The sequence below is a fragment of the Ixodes scapularis genome, unplaced genomic scaffold (assembly GCF_016920785.2).
Source record: "Ixodes scapularis isolate PalLabHiFi unplaced genomic scaffold, ASM1692078v2 PGA_scaffold13__105_contigs__length_92229423, whole genome shotgun sequence".
NCBI lineage: Eukaryota > Metazoa > Arthropoda > Arachnida > Ixodida > Ixodidae > Ixodes > Ixodes scapularis.
Window position 1 is genome coordinate 5,748,722 of NW_024609839.1, and position 17,607 is coordinate 5,766,328.

Consider the following 17,607-nt stretch of genomic DNA (forward strand, 5'->3'; position numbering starts at 1 on the left):
GCGACTCTTAACTCGCAGAGCTCTGATAACTCGTTGACTTGGGCGCCGTCGAAAGATGATCAGGTATTGTTTTCTTATAGATCGAGGCGCGTTGTTTAGCAGGCAGCCAACCCTGCTGCCTTCCACGTTCATTCGTGCGCATTCCTTTGAAGTGCGAAATGTGGGTTTGCTTCGGCATTAAAACAAAGCGAGATTCACTTCCCTCTTCTTCTCTTGCGCTTTGCTCCGAGGCTTGTTTTTTGTACTGCATTTGTATTGTATGTCCGCCTATTACTTGGTCTTTAGTCCAATGCTTGTTTTTTTGTGTTTTATGTTTTAGTGGGTTGGGGTTACAAGCAAGCTAGCGGATTCCCGCTCATTTCCCTTGACTTTATTTAGACTCTGCATACTTCGTTTCACCTTGCGGTGGACCGCTGCGGACGCTACGAGTAACCCTGGGCAATCTAGTACTGTGAGCAGGACTGCAGGGTCACGCAGCACTCAGAAAGCACTGGATTGGTTTCGATGGCTCTCGTGCTGCCTGTTGAGGTCCGTCGTAAGGTGAAGTAGACTATCGTCGCCGCTCTTGGAGTGACCGAACTGATTAGACCTGCAGAAAGACCGTCCCGCGCCAGACGAGGAGCGACCGTTGCTGTGAGGGCAACTGAGAAGGAGAGCTGGGTGCTAGCTGCCACCAAGGTTTTGGCTTCTGCGGGTCTCGGCTGTCCGGTCTGTATTCGTGCTCCTTGTCCTGGACCCTATTTGAGGCGGTGAGAAGTCAGTTGGACGGTGTTAATGAGGAAACACGGGGAATGTCAATTCGAACGGTGCGGTATTACCCCGTTAATTGTATCTTGATGTGAAGAGCTTTGTCAACGCTGACTTCCCGACCCGTCGCCACTACGTAAACAACCGACACCGAGGTAGAAGAATGAATCGGTTGGTACCGTCTGCTGCCTGAACCCGCCACTCGATCAGCGCGAAGAGGAACATCACAATTCGTACGAGAAGACAAGATAAATACAGATTGAGTCATGGCATCGTAGAAGACATTGTTCTACATTAATCGCGAAGAAAATAAACAAGCTGCACGCTGAAAGTTGTGCAACGAAACTATACACGGTGCAGTCGGCGTATATCATCGAAATTTATTCGCCATCTGAAGAGGAAACACGAGAATGAGTATGCGAAGGGTGGAAAAGGGCAGGCGAACCAGCCAAAAATTTAATTGAATATGATAAGAAATATCGAGATTCGTAAAGCAAGTGTGAACTTATGCGTTTTAAAACAGGTTTCGTGACATGGTCTATACGGTCCCTCGTGCTGCGCCGCAGACGTTCCATTTTGTCAGAGGATGTGTTCTGCCGCTGTGCATAGAGTCGCTTCCAGCAGTGTACTAGCCGTGTTGCTGTATTTGAAGAATACAGTAATATAGCTTATTCCTGCGCCACGCACGAACTGGATATGTTTATGGTCTTATCAAACAAACACGCTGGCCGCGTACGTCTTGAAAGTCAAATGCAAAAAAAAATTTAAAAAAAGAAAAGAAAATGAGTAGATTTCAGTTTTGCTGTTTGTTGCGAGCGACGTGGTCGCGAGACCGATGTCTTAAAGAAGCATTGACATATCAAGGGGCTTTCTCGATGTTTGCAGTACATTGTAAATAAACACTTTCTGCCACCAGCGGTCCGCTTAGTAAAAATCAGTGTTTTTTGAGGAATTTATCTTTTTTTTTCTTTTTTTGCAATTTTTTCTGCATTTGATAATGTCAGCTTTATACTCCTTATGTAGCTGTGGAGTGCCAATTTTTACGTTTAGGAATTTAAGGAATGGAATGGAACGATTTAGCCATTCCAGGAGTGGCAATGGGCTTAGTGTCTCCATTTTTTAGGAATTAAAAGGAATTGAATTATCGAAAACTCTAATTCCCCGGAATGGAATTGGAATGGAATGGGGGTGCCCATTCCGCAACACTGGAATGCACGGATGTTTGTGGTCGTCAGATATATTTTGGTTTGTTCCAACATAAACCCAGAAAAACCGTCAAGTTGTTCGGACCACTCGCAGAACACGTTCAGTGCGCCTTCACGTTAAACGCCCGTGGTATAGTTCAAATTGTCGTATTCTCTTTCAAACTCGTTTAAACTATCGTCTGCTCCTTCAAACGACAGCCGCCAGTAGAACAAACCATCCGTAAAAAGTGCATGCTTGAAAATCTTTTAAGCTGGAAGGTTGCTTGGTGTGAGTAGGCTCGGTGTAAACAGTAGATATAAGGAGGTGTTGATCAGTGTTACCACTGGCCATCACCGACTCGTAATGCATGAATCACATGCCCCGATTCTGCTTGCGATTTTTAGTGTCGACGTCGAGCACCGCAACTACTGTACTCGTACACGCTTTTGTAACCCGGGTGACGCCGCGAATGAAAATTGCGAGCAGAATCTTATCATGTAAGCAAGGCTTTAACGTACATTCTGCGGCGTTCACGCTGAATGGATCGACGCACGTCAGCTTATTTACGCGAACTTTTGCGGTGTAATGAGTCTGGTTAATTTCGTTCAGGCTACTAGAGTGGTTAGGGATTGCTAGGAAGACGTACAAACAACACTTCCAACGCAAAAAAGTGCACGGGACTCACACCGACGCCGACGACATCAAATTCTAATGATTTGTTGATGCGGGTCGTGATGCTTCCTGCCCACACCCTATCGCGCATGCGCGGCGCGGCGCCACTGCCGATCGGCTAGGGGCGCTCCTGTTTGCTTGTGAACGTGAGCTGGTGTATAAGGTGTGCACAGGCACTCAGAAGTCTCATCCGGTGAATGTCCTTTGTTGAACCTCATCCTTTTGAAAAAAAGAAAAAAAAAGCTCGAATCTTCTCCTGCAAATAAAATGCGCTTGACGTCTAATTTTTGTTTCATTTTCTTCTATGAGCGCACTCGCATTTTCTTCTTTTATAGAATTATTTGTATAAATGGTAGTGGCGTGAAAGCATTTACGCGAAAGGAAGGAGGCACCTGTTAAATGCTCAGCTCATTAAGTACAGCCGCTAACATGGCTCAAAGTTTCAAGTTTTCGCTCCTCCTTCTCCTCTTCGTGGTGAGTGTAAAACTAAGTAAACTTTTTTATGCCAGGTTCTCAAATAATTATGCATAAACTAGTGCCCCTAGATAAGATTCGTTTTGGAGTAACCACACTTCAGGGATCTTCCTGCATAAAATCCTTGTTGCCACTTAACTGACACTATAAAAGAAACTCAGAAAACGCCTATTTGTGCACCAAAATATGCTATAGCGATGATCTTATGTGTTAACTGAAATATTTAAAGGAGGAAGAAGCAGCATTAATTCCTGCGAACGTTGCAAGATGAGAAATATTGTCACATCCGTGTGTTTTACACGTATCTGACAATATCACTCAACTCCTGTCTTGAGCTTGTATAGTAATAAGCAAACACAATCGTCTGTGTCAAACTCGAAATACACGCGATGTGCCCCGTCATTTATTGAATATTAATTTCAGTTTTTTTTTTCTTTTCTCTACAGTATATCGTTCACCAAAGTAAGTACGCTCCATTCAGGCACTTTACAAATATTTTATCCTTTGTTACTGTTGTGCCATTTGTTTCTGTTTGGTTCAGTCAATTCCACTTAGAAGACAAGGCCTGGGCCTTTCGTTCCCAAACGTCATCACTAATAACTCCACGCAGCTGCGCCTAGCTTGCGTCAGCGTCGCTGCCAGCGTGTTTCACTGCGTTTCACAAAGAGCGCGACGCTGGAACGTGACGACGCCAAGATGGACGCGTCTGGCACTTTGCTGCGACTCTCGTAAAGCTTCAGCGTGTTTGCCGCTTGGGGTGGGTTGGGGATCCACTATTGACGACGTCATAAGCAGGCCTTGTCTTTTAGGTGGCATTGGCTCAATCGACTACCTGTTGAGTGGACGGATTTGTGTTTCTAAACACGGTGTCATTAGGATAGGGAGAAATACAATGCTGGCTTAAAAGCGTACGGAAACGGAATTTTAGCGTCGATTTTTCTGCATAAAAATGGGCTGGGGACAGGCACCACCTCGTAAATATCAATATCGCGCTGTAAAACATAGGAGAACTAATTTTAAACCTAATTAAACGATTTCAAATTCACATCTGGTGGATGGTGTGAAAGCTCTCGTGATATCAGCTGTGGCATAAGAGCAGCGCCGTTCTGCGCAAATACGGCGTGCCGGCAGAATTAGCCTAGGCCTGAACGCGTTTGCAAAGCCTTGGCGGAGAAAGCCAAAGCGTAGTTGGCCACAGTGAGCTCGTTCTCGTTGCGGCTCTTTGCGCGACACGACCCGAGCATGCTTCTGGCACGGCCGGTATTAGTTGCTGTGAGTTGCAAGCTGCGAGCCAACGTTAAAAAAGATACGTTTGAACTATGAGAGTGTCAGCAAGAGCCACGCAAATACCTGTTCACACTCGGAGCGGACGGGCGAGTTTGATCGAAGTGCTGGATTCGCTCTGTCGGACCGCGTTTCGGTAAGCGCTTCTGGACCGATCTTTTACGATTGCAACTCGATACTGACATGACACTCGGCAAAGAAAGGTTGGACCGACATCGCGTAGCTCCCACGAACTGCTATAGCTCGACAGTGACGTAGCGCCGTGTCAGAATAAAAATGGCATACTAATAACAAAGTGTACATACCGTGTTGCGAAGGTAATCCGTATGGCGTTTATTTGAGCTCTATATCACAAAAAAACAAGGAGATAGACTCAATGAGAGTCCCTTTTCGACGACAGCGTTCGTCACCGCTGTCTAGGAAAACAAGGAGATCGAGATGACAAGGGGAAAAGATTGACCTCTGAAATTTAGTTCAGGGATCAAACTATTCATCCGGGAAGGGTCCACAAGGGTCGCGCGGGCATATTACATTCAGCAGGCCAGCCGGTCATGGGCAGACGGTCTGGGCCGAGGACCGCCGGAGCAACGGTGCGCCTAGTCGGTGTTGCTGCTAGGCCTACTATATTCTAGAATCGTGGCCGTTGTAGGTTTTCTTGTGTGTTTATGGATCCTGCGTTCTTGATTGTCGTGGGCTGTTTCAAGTACTCCTTCTTTTTTTCTTGCTGGTTGAAGTCGAGACGCACGCGAAGAGCACGCAGGAAAATGAATGTCCGTTGATCGTCACTACCAAGTAACTGAGCGACGCTCTCGGCCTTGTTGATTTGATCATAACAAGTGCCTAAGACAGCTTCGGAGCTGTCATAGGATTCTGTAGTAACCTGCGCAAAAGTTAGGAAACTTTCGTTTCGAGAATACGGGTTTTCTCTCAAATTTTTTCGTACGCACTTTTTTCGTTGCAAGTTCGCTTTGAGAATCCGGCCTCAGAGCTGGTTTTGTCAGTGGTGCCGTGGTTGCCGACTTGCCGTGGTGCAGCGTGCGTGCAGCCCTTGCACATCTCAAACGGCCACGTTGTCCCAGGTCGTAAATCGTCGACGCGCCACCAATTTGCAACGCTCGTAACCACAACATCCACGCCGTAGCCCTTCCCGTCTGGCACAAGTGACGTCACGAATGCGCCCAATATCCCAAGACGCATCGCGCTCTCCGATGGCTGATTTTCGAGCGCGCGCCCAATCAGGCCCCTAAGGGTGAAAAATATAGCCATCCGTTCAAAATACAAACGCGCGATTATGATTTGCGGATATCATTGATCATATTAAACTTATTTCTGACCATAATGGGTGTATTTCAAGTTTCGCTTCAGTACCCTTTCAAGGGAGGTGGGGCTAAGGAGGTTGCAGTTGAGGGCCTTACCACCGAAAGCGAGGAAAAGGCGCCCATTTATTCTAACGTGCTTAATTAATATATGAAACCTCCTATGATGAAACTTAGAACGCCACGTATGCAATTTATAGTACTCCTGCAGGTTTCGGAAAGAGTGCATCTTGAAAAAGCCCATCTCTTTTCGGAGTCGGGCGGAACCATTTTCATTTACGAAATAAAGTACGAAAGAGAGAAACGCGTTATGCGCGAAAGGCTGTAAATGAGGAAGCGTGCGCTCGACACTTGAAAGCCTTTAATTCCGAGCCGCCCGACTTTCTTCACCTCACTCGACCATTTTTATTAAAAAATATGAAAATAAAACGTCAATGCACATGAAAACAGTGTCGAACACCGATACACCGTCGCGATATTGCTGGACCACACTAAGTTTTGACACCATTCTCTCATATATGGATCCTCTCAACAGAGAGGTGCAACTGACACACCGAGCCGACATAAGCCTGAGCAAGAGTTCTCACATACTGGCATTTATGGGTGTCAGATCTTGGTACTGGTCTCCGACCGACCTCCTTTGTGCCTGCGATGCAACCGCGTGGGCCACATCCGTAGCCACTCTCGGGCACCGAGGTGCACGAAGTGCCAAGGGTACGGACACAGCCATGCTGACTGCGTCCCTCACACGCGCCGACAGGCTTAGGATTACAACAGCAGACAACTGACTAGAGAACGTCTGATGGATGCAAGAGAGGTTGTTTAACAGAAAGGGGACATCCCCATGATGACTGAGCCTGCAGATGCAACACATCAGCCACCCCCGGACCGAACCATCTCTCCTTTCCCTCTCCTGACGTGAGTGCGGATCAACACGCTAGCACTCCTATCATTCAAGAAAGAACACCAACGACTTCTCATACGACAGAACACGCACAGACTTTCACAGATAATCAAACAAAACGCAATAACCACCGAGGTTAAGGAGCGAGGTAACCCAACGCAAGAAATCGAATGAGCAGATGACACTATTCTTGCAATTGAGGCACCTACAAATGCTACCTTGAGTGATGGCTTCTTAACTAGATCAAAACTGTGCGAGAGAAGAAAGGCTGGAACAGGGCACAGCCGCATTGGACGCCATCTTCTGGCATTAAATTGGTGGAAAACAAGCCGCTGAGCGACAACGCTCAACTATAAACGATCGCATACCAGCACCCCTCAGCTCCAAGAACGAAATTATCCGGCGCGGAAGGAACCGAAGCCGCGTTGATACCTTTTCCAAGTGATTTCGATGTGTGTGTCACCCATCCAACGGGAACGTCGGCCGTTTGTTTTTTTTTACTACTGAAAAGGAAAACGGGTCTGACCGCTAATGCTCTCGCCACTCATCGGGATGGGCGCTTCATTGGATGCGATCTTATGACAATGACAAATGTTCCATAAAGTGTGTGTGTGTACGCTCCGAACACTGTGAATGCATGCACTTAATGACTTCTTTTTACTCATAGAATCATATATTACAACCAGGGTGTCGAACCGGAACCGAATCGAACCGAAAACCGGAACCGAACCGGTATTTTTTTCGGAACTGAACCCGAACCCGAGCCGTTATATTGTTATCGCGATGAACCCGAACCGGAACTGAACCGGAAAAAAAATAACGGTTACCGGCTCATGTCAAAACGGTTCGGCCACGCGCTGTTGACATTGAATGTGCTATCACTGCCATTTGTTTTTTAAGTGCCGTCAACTGACACACACCTCGCTTACATATTTTTCTTCTCTACTCAGTCTTGGGAATATAAACGCTGCATCCATGAATCTTGACAAACACTGCATCCACGAATCTTGACATAGGAACCAGTATTGCGCTGGTCACGGCTTGCACGGAAGAAAGAGAATTGGAAGGCTGTGAAAAAAAAAAATCGCGTCACGGGATTTCATTTTCCTACAATCTCGTAAATCCTAAATGCTGCTGTGTGCTCATTTCATAACACGTTTCTAGAACGCGCGAGTTCTTGAAGCTTGCTTCCATCGGAATGAGAAAAGAAAAGGCTCTGGAGCTTGATAATAATGCATCCGGTTTCGTATAGGCACTTAGAAGCTGACATATTTGTGAGACGGCGAACTCTTCTATTTTAATATTTACCCTATTACGTCCTTCTGGGGTTGCGTTCGGTGAAGTGTTTTTCATATTCCGTATCTTGTCTAATGAAAACTTCCTTAAGGGTCTAATTTGAGTTACCGAAGGCTAGTTCCAATAAAGAAAGCTGTATTTTCTCCCCACTGTTCCTTCAATTGCTTACACGCCGAGGTGGCGGGATAGTTAGCGAGTTCTACTTGTGAGTGGGTTTGCAAGGAGGTCGCGGATTTTACAGCTACTGCGTCGGACCCAATTAGATGAAGTCCGAATGCGTAAACGTCCGTGAGGTAACCTTTGAGTGCACATAAAAAAACCATTCCTGGTAGAAATCCCTAAGCCTTACACTACGATGTATCCCGTTTCGTATGTGCTGATTTCAGATGTTTTATTTGTAATTTATTTTGATGTTGCAATTTTTCATTTATAATTTCCGAACCGGTTCGCGAACCGGTTCAGCGCCCCGAACCGGTTCAGCGCCCCGAACCGGTTCGCGAACCGGTTCGCGGATCAAATTAATTGAACCGGAACTGAACCGGAACAAAATAAATTTACCTGAACCTGAACCGTAACCGAACCCGTTTTTTTTCGGTTCGACACACTGATTACAACCGATAGAAAATTACTTCCACTTCAATATTACAACTGTGTGTTAAACATAAAAGGTCGTCCCCCAATTTACGGCAAGATTGGACTCTGCTGTAGCTTTACTGCAGTCCTTCATTACCGAAAAAACTTAGCGGACATTGGAGAACAGAAAGGAAGCAGAGTGCGTTAAACACATTTCTATCGCTCTTCTCCCGCACGACTGGATCGAATATACGTCTATGGAAAATTTTACAAGGTTATTTCAGGCTACACGGTTCAACCTGTATTTTTTCAGACCACCGTCCTGTGTCAGGTACCAGTGGTAAAACTAAATGGCATGTGTCACGCCCTGAATGGAGCCTATAATAATCTCAGAAGTTTTAAACAAGCGCTTACACCTCGTAATACATAATCTAACCGGATAACCCCAAACTTGTGGTACACATGAACGAAACATTCAAATGAACTTACACTTAGGAAGATATGTGATGGACGGTATCCGATGACCAAGATCAAGTGTCAATAGTTTAACTTGACTTGTCCATTCCGTTCGACTGAGTAATCTATTATTTCTTATTCAAAATACTTTCTCATACAAACGCAGGAACCAAGCTATTCGAGGGCATTGAGCTGTTACAAAAACAGCAGCACAAGGCTAATGTTAAACAACTTCTTTCTATATCTATTCTTATCAAATCTTCAGTAAGGCAAGGCTGCCATCTATCAACACTTATTTTTGTTTTTTTTTACCTTGAACCTCCCTGCCTTCGCGTTATTACCAATGATAATATCCGAGGTTACAGCCTTTGCTTCGCTGATGTAAAGTTACTGGCATGTGCTGATGACGTAGTGCTGCCCTGTTCGAATATAAAAAGCGTGAAAAAAGGCCTTCAAATAGCAGGAGTATTGCGACCCAACTGGGAGGGAGGATGAACACAGAAATATCTATTGGCTTCTCGATAGGCGCGTGGGCAACCGTGCCAGGACAGTTTGCTGACTAATCATGGCATTGTTTTCCTTTCAAATATATTGGCGTTGCTCTAGATCAGGGGTCTCCCAACCGGCCCACGGCTTGCCGCGGTCCTTCCAGTGACGCCCTTCCCCGGCACGCTTCCAGATGGCCTGCTGCTACCGACGCAGAAATAAGCTCGTGTTAAAAAACGGCGCCGCGACGCGCACTAAACGCACACATGAAAATAGCAGGAAAGACGAGAACTAATAGTTTTCTATTCTTTACATTTTCATATTTATATTCCGTCCCTCGAAATTGCGACCGACGCTCTAATCCAGCCGCTTAGCCATAAAGTCTGGAGACCCCTCCTCTACATTAAGCAAGATCAAAAAATCTATATTTGAACTCCGTTGTAACTGAGATTGAGCAAAATTCATTAGCATGGAGGGCACTATAGCTTTCAATCTTCGCAAATGCACCACGGTGCAACATTTGTTTTTAATATCTCAACTAATCTGCGTCTTAAAAGTATAACATTATGACCGTCCGAAGTTACAAGCCTTCCATAGGAGCTTTGCGACCTTTATCTGGAGCTCATCTTGGGAACGGATAAAACGCGATTACTTATTTATTCCTTTGGAAGCTGGTGGATTAAGTCTGACGCATTTATTAGTCTGCCAACTCGTTTCGCGACTTTTTTTTTTGGAATTTATCTCATCCTTTCCTGCTTCTGATCGTAAAAAAAAAAAGCTAGCACGTCACTTTCTCCCATTTCTTCAGCGAATTCTAGACCAGAGAAACTCTTAGGCTTTTGGAAGTAGGTAGTCGGTACCTTTATATTTTTAAAAATCTGCTTCTCATTAGAATACCCATTTAAAGTACCAAAAAAACGGCAATCACAATTCTTGATTGAAAGTCTCTTTCCCATCAAGCTATCACAGGACAAGGTTTAGTGACTGTGAAGGACAAGATGTTTCAAAATGATTAAAGCGATTGTGCCATGCATCTCCAAGTGCTAAAACATTTTTTTTAAGTTAGAGACTCGGATCTTTTTTACCGTGGTAAAATGACTGTCGATTATGCCATTGACCGGAAACAATAGAACACTGCTTCATCTACTGTACAAATACCGTTTTCTTCCGGGATGCCTTTCAACGAAGTCTAAAAAAGGATATAGACTTTAAAGATCTTAGTATTCGTTTTTTTAACACACACATAGGAAAACAAATATTTCCTATAATTTATTAATGCTGATATGCCTCCACAGCACCTGGAGATTCCGGATGATTGACAGGAACGCCGACACACCACGCACCACAAAATTCCTTTTTCCAGAAGAAATTTCGAAAGCAAGAAGTGTTTACAAAGCTCAACCACCAGTACCTGAATGGTTTCCTTTTTTTTATGCGCGTTTAAGACTTCCGACTCCCCTTTTTGATGTGTGTTTAAGACTTACTGACTTTTCAGGTTACAGCCTGCTAAGAAACGTGGCCTTCGTGCCTAAGATGCGCCACTAGAGAAAGAGTGATATAGGACATCGGTTTAAGTTGACACTCCTCTCACCTTTCCACCTCATATCTAACACAATGTATATAATCACCTTTCACCTTTAACCTTGCAACCTGAATTTGGAACGTAACTTTACATATAATAAACACAAAAAAGTGTCTGTGTGGTTTAGTGGGTAGCTGGTCTGGCTCGCAACGGAAGGGTCATAGGTTAAATCCCGGTCAATCTGAAAGTCTTTGCATTTTGTTTTTGTTTAAGGCAAATAAATTACTTAGGGACCAATCAGGATTTCCCCGTCCCACCAATGCCGATGAGACCTCCTAAACGCTATCGCGGTAAAACAAAAGACACGATGCTCTGCAATATGTTAAGAGAATTATCTGCGAACACACCTGAAGCACGCTGGATGCATTTTTTCTTCACACGCATGAATGATTTGAACATGCCTGCGGCAGTGTTTTTATACTATCCACACGAGTGGACAATCGTATAAGGTAGGAACACGCCTCAAAGAGTGTGCGAACATTGTTCTGATGTATAGGAAGTCCGACCGTTGCTTTAGGCGTAGTGGCGGCTCCTTTCAACTTCGAACCTAGATCTATGTACCATACCTTTTCTTTTTCTGGAATATAACATTCTCCGCGTATTTAGCATTTTTGGAATCCTTGGACGGTATAGGTCTAATTGTTTAATAGATATATCTATACTTTCCTCTTCTAGGCAACGGCACCTTATTTGACCTCGAAGACGTTATTTACGAAGTTCTCCTGCGAAGTTGCTCTTACAATGAAAGGCTGGCAACTTTTGATGTCACTGGAGATAACAAAACCCGAGGTCCCATTGAAAACCTCGTCAAGTACGTTATGCTACTATTAATTCCGAAAAAAGTAAATGAAAGAGCAAACTAAGGTTGATTTAAATCGAAAGTACTCCTGTTACAAGTTTCAACGTCAATGTAGAGATATACGACTACTAAAAATTTTTTTCAAATATACTGGTACGCGTATTTGTTTGCACCGTGTCATCTGCTTATATGTGCACGCAGTGCCGAAAAACAATAAACGGAGTAGAAAAAAAAAAGAAAAACGAGCGGCATTAATCATTTGCATTTGTCAGTAAACATGTTATCACTTCACTAAGATGCATTGCACTGAAAAACTCTCACCGCTGGTGACATCCTTGATGTTAGAAAAGCGACGCAAATGGCACAACGTGGAATCTCCGAAAGAAATAACAACTGCTCAAAATTTTTAAGATTCGCGTCGTTTCTTCGCCATTCATTCAATAAACCGGTAAATTTGTGTTGTATGCTTTTGTACAAAGTTCTACATTTTTTAACAATTAAATATTACAAAACAAAAGACCATTCAATAACTATACATAGCGTCTGTTAATAGAATCTTTGTAATAAATATCAGCGCGATAAGTTAAAAAAAAAAACGGTTTGTGCGGTCAGTTTAAATTGCGATCAATCAATTTCGCCCAGGCTGTATTTATGGATATAAATATTTACTACTAATTAAGGTTTCCGTCTGGGACTCAAAGTATCATCTGACGAACGGTATTATAGTAAAGGATAAAAACTCTCGCTAATCCCTAGATTTAATAGCGTCGACGGCCCAAGGGAGATGAATCTTAACTACAGTGAGAGGGTGCAGTAGCTGTGCCACGAAGAGTATCGCGTTGCAGATCAAAATATCTGGGGCCACGCCTCAAGTGTACTCGGGGAATGTCTGCTTCATACGCATTCGAACATGTCTGCCAAAAGTTCATTCAGGGCCCACGTGACAGTACCGCCATACAAAAAAAGAGGCCTTAGACAGTGCCTGGAGGTGGTCTTTTGTACATATGTGAGCGCAGCATATGACGTTGCAGTTTTTCGATGCAGGTACCCACCAGTCAAGTTCAATGTCGGCCGGGTGGTCTACCAGTCCGCTAAAATACAGTCTCTAAAGCTGTCTGCTGTATACGTGCAGATATTTCACAACAACCAGTCTGACGAGGAGGGTAAGGCGTACATATCGGAGCAAGTAGACCACGAAGACGAGTACATGTGGTCCGTCACCAGGGGAGCAGATTTCACCGCTAAAGCCAAGTTCAGTATAAGCGTGCCGCTAATTTATCAGTTCTCGACAGAATTTTCGACAACAGTGAAGACAAGCTCTGGATCAACCACAACCGAAACACGCACTACGCGACAACTGATTAAACAAGATATAAAAATACCCCCTGGAGCTACTATCGAAGCCAAGTGGTATGTCAACGAAGCACAAGTGGTGCGTACGAGTCGGTATTTTTTCATCGATGTTTCGATTAAAAGTTACTTAAAGATCGCACTATGTCAATAACTACACCGTTTTTAAGCAACTTTTTTGTGGAATGACGGTGATGAAATCAGCACAAAAGAATAAGAGCACAATAAAAATATTTTGAAAATTACTTGCATATCAAGACGCCACGTTGAAGCCACCTTCCGTACAAATTCTCGGATTTTATTTGAATGACCGGCAAAACATTTTCTTTCTGTGGAGAATTATTATCAAAGACACCTACAATCAGAGCCAAAATGCTTTGTCGGCAAACAACAATTTTAAAGGGATTATCTGATGAAATCCGGAAGTTACTCAGTTCTTGCGCTGGTCGCAAAAAAGGGCCTAAGCATAGTCAGGTGTGATATTAATTTTACTAAAAGACCCCCAGTATTCGTTAAATCATTTATAAATTTCAATACAAAACTTCATGCCAAAGTTTGCAAGTATGCATGGCTTGTCGTGTCGTGACTTCACATCAGGCATGGTAAGTAACGTCAGAGTTCTGGACGCTGACTTACTCCTAGTTTTGATCAACATGGTTGATGATGCGTACAAAGATCATCGTCAGAGAATCGATCTTCCCTCAATTATTGTAATTCTTGCTTTTTTCGGAAAGAAGTTATTTTATTGAGACAGCAGTCAAGAGCTACCGTGGCTCTCTTGGCGTGATGTTACGTCAGAGCTTATTTTGTGGCCAACGAAAACGCTGTGTGTTTTGAGGGTGCAATTTGAGCAGTTCGGGACCGTTTTGAATTGATTTACTTGTGCGGAGGAGTATTAAAACGTCGGATATTGCCATTATGATATTATTAAAAGCAATGTCAATATAATTTATTTGTTTACTGAAAGACAAATGTTTTCCGGACAATTCCTTTAAATAAGTTTTGATGGAAACAGTTGAACCTTTCTGGCTGTCTAAAATCAACCATCGCGCATCTATCGACGTAAAACAAAACAGCGCCAGTCTAAAACTAGCTTCCTAGAAGAAAGTCGACTGAATGTACACGCTCAGTAAGAACGCTCGTAACCAAGATAATCTGCAGATCTTCTTCACGTCATTAATGTTTCGCGACACTAATACTGATTGTCCAGTAGAGAGAGACCACCACCAGGTTTGGCTGTGAAGCTACTGACAGTGGCGCGGAGCTGGTGGTTGCATTACTGCATGTCAGTTTTTTTAAAACTGGATTTTCCGGAGAACGCTATTTTTTCCCCATTATTTTGTGATTTCGCGGAAAACGTGTTTTCTCCATGTATTTTTTTTCCCCTCGAATACTTGGAGTACTTGGATCCGAACTCCCCAAAAGACTTAAGGTAGAATAGACGAATATATGAGTAGGTTCTCAAAGGGCTTGCTTCAGATGTGTAAAGCCGGGGTCGCGCTGCCCATAAATAATACAAAAGACAGTTCTGCAAATACGAGTCACCGTAATATCCGGGGATCGAATGCCACGTGCAAAGCATTTTCCTTGAAATCGTTGCCATCCGGCATTCGATACAGGGATATCTCGCCGTGACTCGCGTTCAAATTTCTATGCAGACTCACTTTTGTATGATGCATAAGCAGTGCGACCCCGGCTTGACACGTCATACAAAAGACAGTGGGCAGGCCCTGTCTTAGACTGGGCATACAAAAACTGTCTGCACATGTACGAAGGAAGCATGCTTCCAACATGATTCAGGCGTGTCTCCAGGTGATCATGTCATCATGTGTGCAGCGTGCAACCTTTATTTTGTATTATGTATAAGCAGTGGGCCCGCGCCTTAACAAGGCTAGACATATTTACCGCATGGCCGGAGCTCCTGTACAGGGTCCAGTTTTCATATACAAAATAAGGCATTGTGACGTGAGTTTGAGTCGTTCATGCCCGGGCAGCGCAAATGCCAGGCAGGAAGCCCCGGCAGTGTGAAAAACAGTTTGTTGCGCCTACTTATTGGTTTTGCTGGCGTGATTGCTTCCCCAGCATTCATATCACGCCATCAAGCTCCTTGTAACCCGCCGCGAACAAAGCGCCCATAATAAAGCATCTAACGTCACGTTTACAGTGTTGACAGTAAAGCCTTTTAAGCCGGGGTCACACTGCTTATACATGAAATTATGTACTATTTTGTATCTTTACAGGTGGTGCCGTGGGTAGCAGACATCTCCTTCGAGGGATACGTTGCAGCATTGTATGAAACGCCCGACAAGAAACTAACATGGAAGTACTTAAACGTGCAAGGTTTCGAACACGAACATCTAAAAAAACACGGGAAAAACGTCACGTTTCAGGCATTAGGGCTGTTCCAAGCAAATGTAGCTCAGAGCTACCACCTCTCCACCAGCCAGAAAAAATTAGCACAGCGCACCGCAAGCCTGGCGAAATATACGTTTGAGCAAGAAACTTCATGAACGACAACCGAATGGATGGAAAAAAGTTTTCGAAATAATAATAAAAATACTAATGAAAACAGTCCCAATCTTTATTTTTTGTGCCAGTAAACCTGATAAAAATCTAAAAACATTTTGTCAACCCCCCTGGTATGGCATTTCGTTTGTTTAGTAGATTGATAATCTCTAATCAGGGAAGTCTTACACAAAAATTGTGATGACAAGGAATTCTCGCCTTAATCATTGACAACCTAAGCAAATCGGTTTCTTAAGTTGTCTGAAGACTTAAGTGATTATAGTTTCGTCAGAATATCAATTAAGAAGTGCGAAGCATAAAACGCAATACAAATTAGAATAATAAAAAGAGCAAAAGTTATGTTTTTTCAAAATAATATTTGGTGAAAACAATTTCAATTGAAAGGTGCTAATAAGCTGGTGTTAATTATTTGAAACTAGACCAAGAATGGAATTAAATATAGTCACGGAAAGTCGACAAACGTACAGTGGAGCCTATTATATAATCTCGCTATAAAGTTTGATAAAGGCTTCGACATCATTATTGCGACCGTGAAGGGAAAATCGCGATGTTCCTAAGATTTTAAACTCGCACTCGACGAGTCAAACTAGAGCCTAAACATGGGTGGAACTATGATGCATTTATATTGAAGAAAGTAAAGGGGACCGTATACAGTATATTATGGTGCACTAACAAACTCGCTCCCACAAAAAGTACGCATCGTATCATAAAAGTTTTATGTAATATTCTTTTCTTCCACTGGACAAAAAACGTCCGATATAATTAGGCTGAAATTCGTTTCTATTTATTTATATTTAATTTATAAATTTCAAGGCAAAGTTTTAACATATACAAAGCATTCAGGTCATCATGAAAAACAACTAAACCAGCGCACATCTAAAGAAATTCAGTGCACCCAGAGATATACAGCGTTCCGAAAACTTACTTGATTTGGACACCTTTCTAATGTAGCTTTGGTCTCCCTATCTAAACCAGACTTGTACCGTACGCATTACAAGTAATCAAATTACTTGTAATCGATTACTTTTTGGAGTAATTTTGTAATCAGTTGATTACTTCTATTAGGCAGTAATCACAAGAGTAATCTGATTAGTTTTTGAAGTAATAAAATTACTTGTAACCATTACAATTTGTCCACGGGACCCCCCTCCCCCCCCCCCCCCCCCCCCCCCCCCCCGGCACACGCTTTTTTTTTATAAAATGACAAAAATAAAATTTGTTCTGTTTTTTTTTTCGAACGGGAAAAAGAAAGGTTTTTGCGGAGCTGTAGAAAACAAGGTCAATATCTTTCTATGTACAGTTTCTGTGGAATGTCCGTTATTTTTTTTCGAGCTGGGACTGGGAGTGGGAAGCCCCAGGGAAGCCACAATGCGTGACAAAGGCCATTCAGGGCGAAGTTTGAGGAAGCAGAATGTAGCTTTTTGAGCCCTTCGTTCAAACTAGCCGCCTCACGCGCACACACACAAAAATAAAAATAATAAAAAAATCCTGCTTAGGGTACCTACTCGCAGCCCGTAGGAGAACCAGAACCGAAGAATGTCTGAAGCGGACGCAAAATATAACAAAGGCAGTTAAAATATTTCCCCAATTCCCCTTCGTGGTCTTTGTGACAAGCAATGTTTCGAGTTGAGAAGTGGTCGGGGCGATCTCTTCCGCTAATGGATACTACTCATGATCCGTTTCAAATCCTGGAGCTGCTGCTCTTTTGTATAACATGCGAGCTCATCCACATGTGAATAATAAAATGAGCGACGCAAACTTTGAGCGACAACCCTTGCTCAAGCTTAACAAGACCTAGAACCCCCTCCCCCCCCCCCCCCCCCACACACACACACACTGGCGAACGCCCATATCATTAAACGTCTTCAAACAAATTCTATGCTTGTGTCCGCATTGTGAAGGTGCAAGGACAACGAAGAGGGAGCCAGTTTTTCTTCTTCAATACTTGTGCAAATGT

General features: G+C 43.5%; 1 protein-coding gene across 1 annotated transcript; it reads left to right on the plus strand.

Annotated features, from left to right (window-relative positions):
- The first annotated feature begins 3,033 nt into the window (after positions 1 to 3,033).
- Positions 3,034 to 15,634, plus strand: LOC115318662. The gene is made up of 5 exons (XM_029978374.3): positions 3,034 to 3,078; positions 3,525 to 3,540; positions 11,651 to 11,786; positions 12,819 to 13,206; positions 15,365 to 15,634. The coding sequence occupies exons 1-5, from the start codon at positions 3,034 to 3,036 to the stop codon at positions 15,632 to 15,634; spliced, it is 855 nt and encodes a 284-aa protein (XP_029834234.2).
- The last annotated feature ends 1,973 nt before the right edge of the window (positions 15,635 to 17,607 follow it).

Bases quoted from the DNA above. Each gene is read 5' to 3' on its own strand.
- LOC115318662 (XM_029978374.3), top strand. From the start codon at position 3,034: ATGGCTCAAAGTTTCAAGTTTTCGCTCCTCCTTCTCCTCTTCGTG. The intron at 11,787-12,818 runs GTACGTTATGCT...TTTTCGATGCAG, and splicing joins CCCATTGAAAACCTCGTCAA to GTACCCACCAGTCAAGTTCA. The intron at 13,207-15,364 runs GTGCGTACGAGT...GTATCTTTACAG, and splicing joins ATGTCAACGAAGCACAAGTG to GTGGTGCCGTGGGTAGCAGA.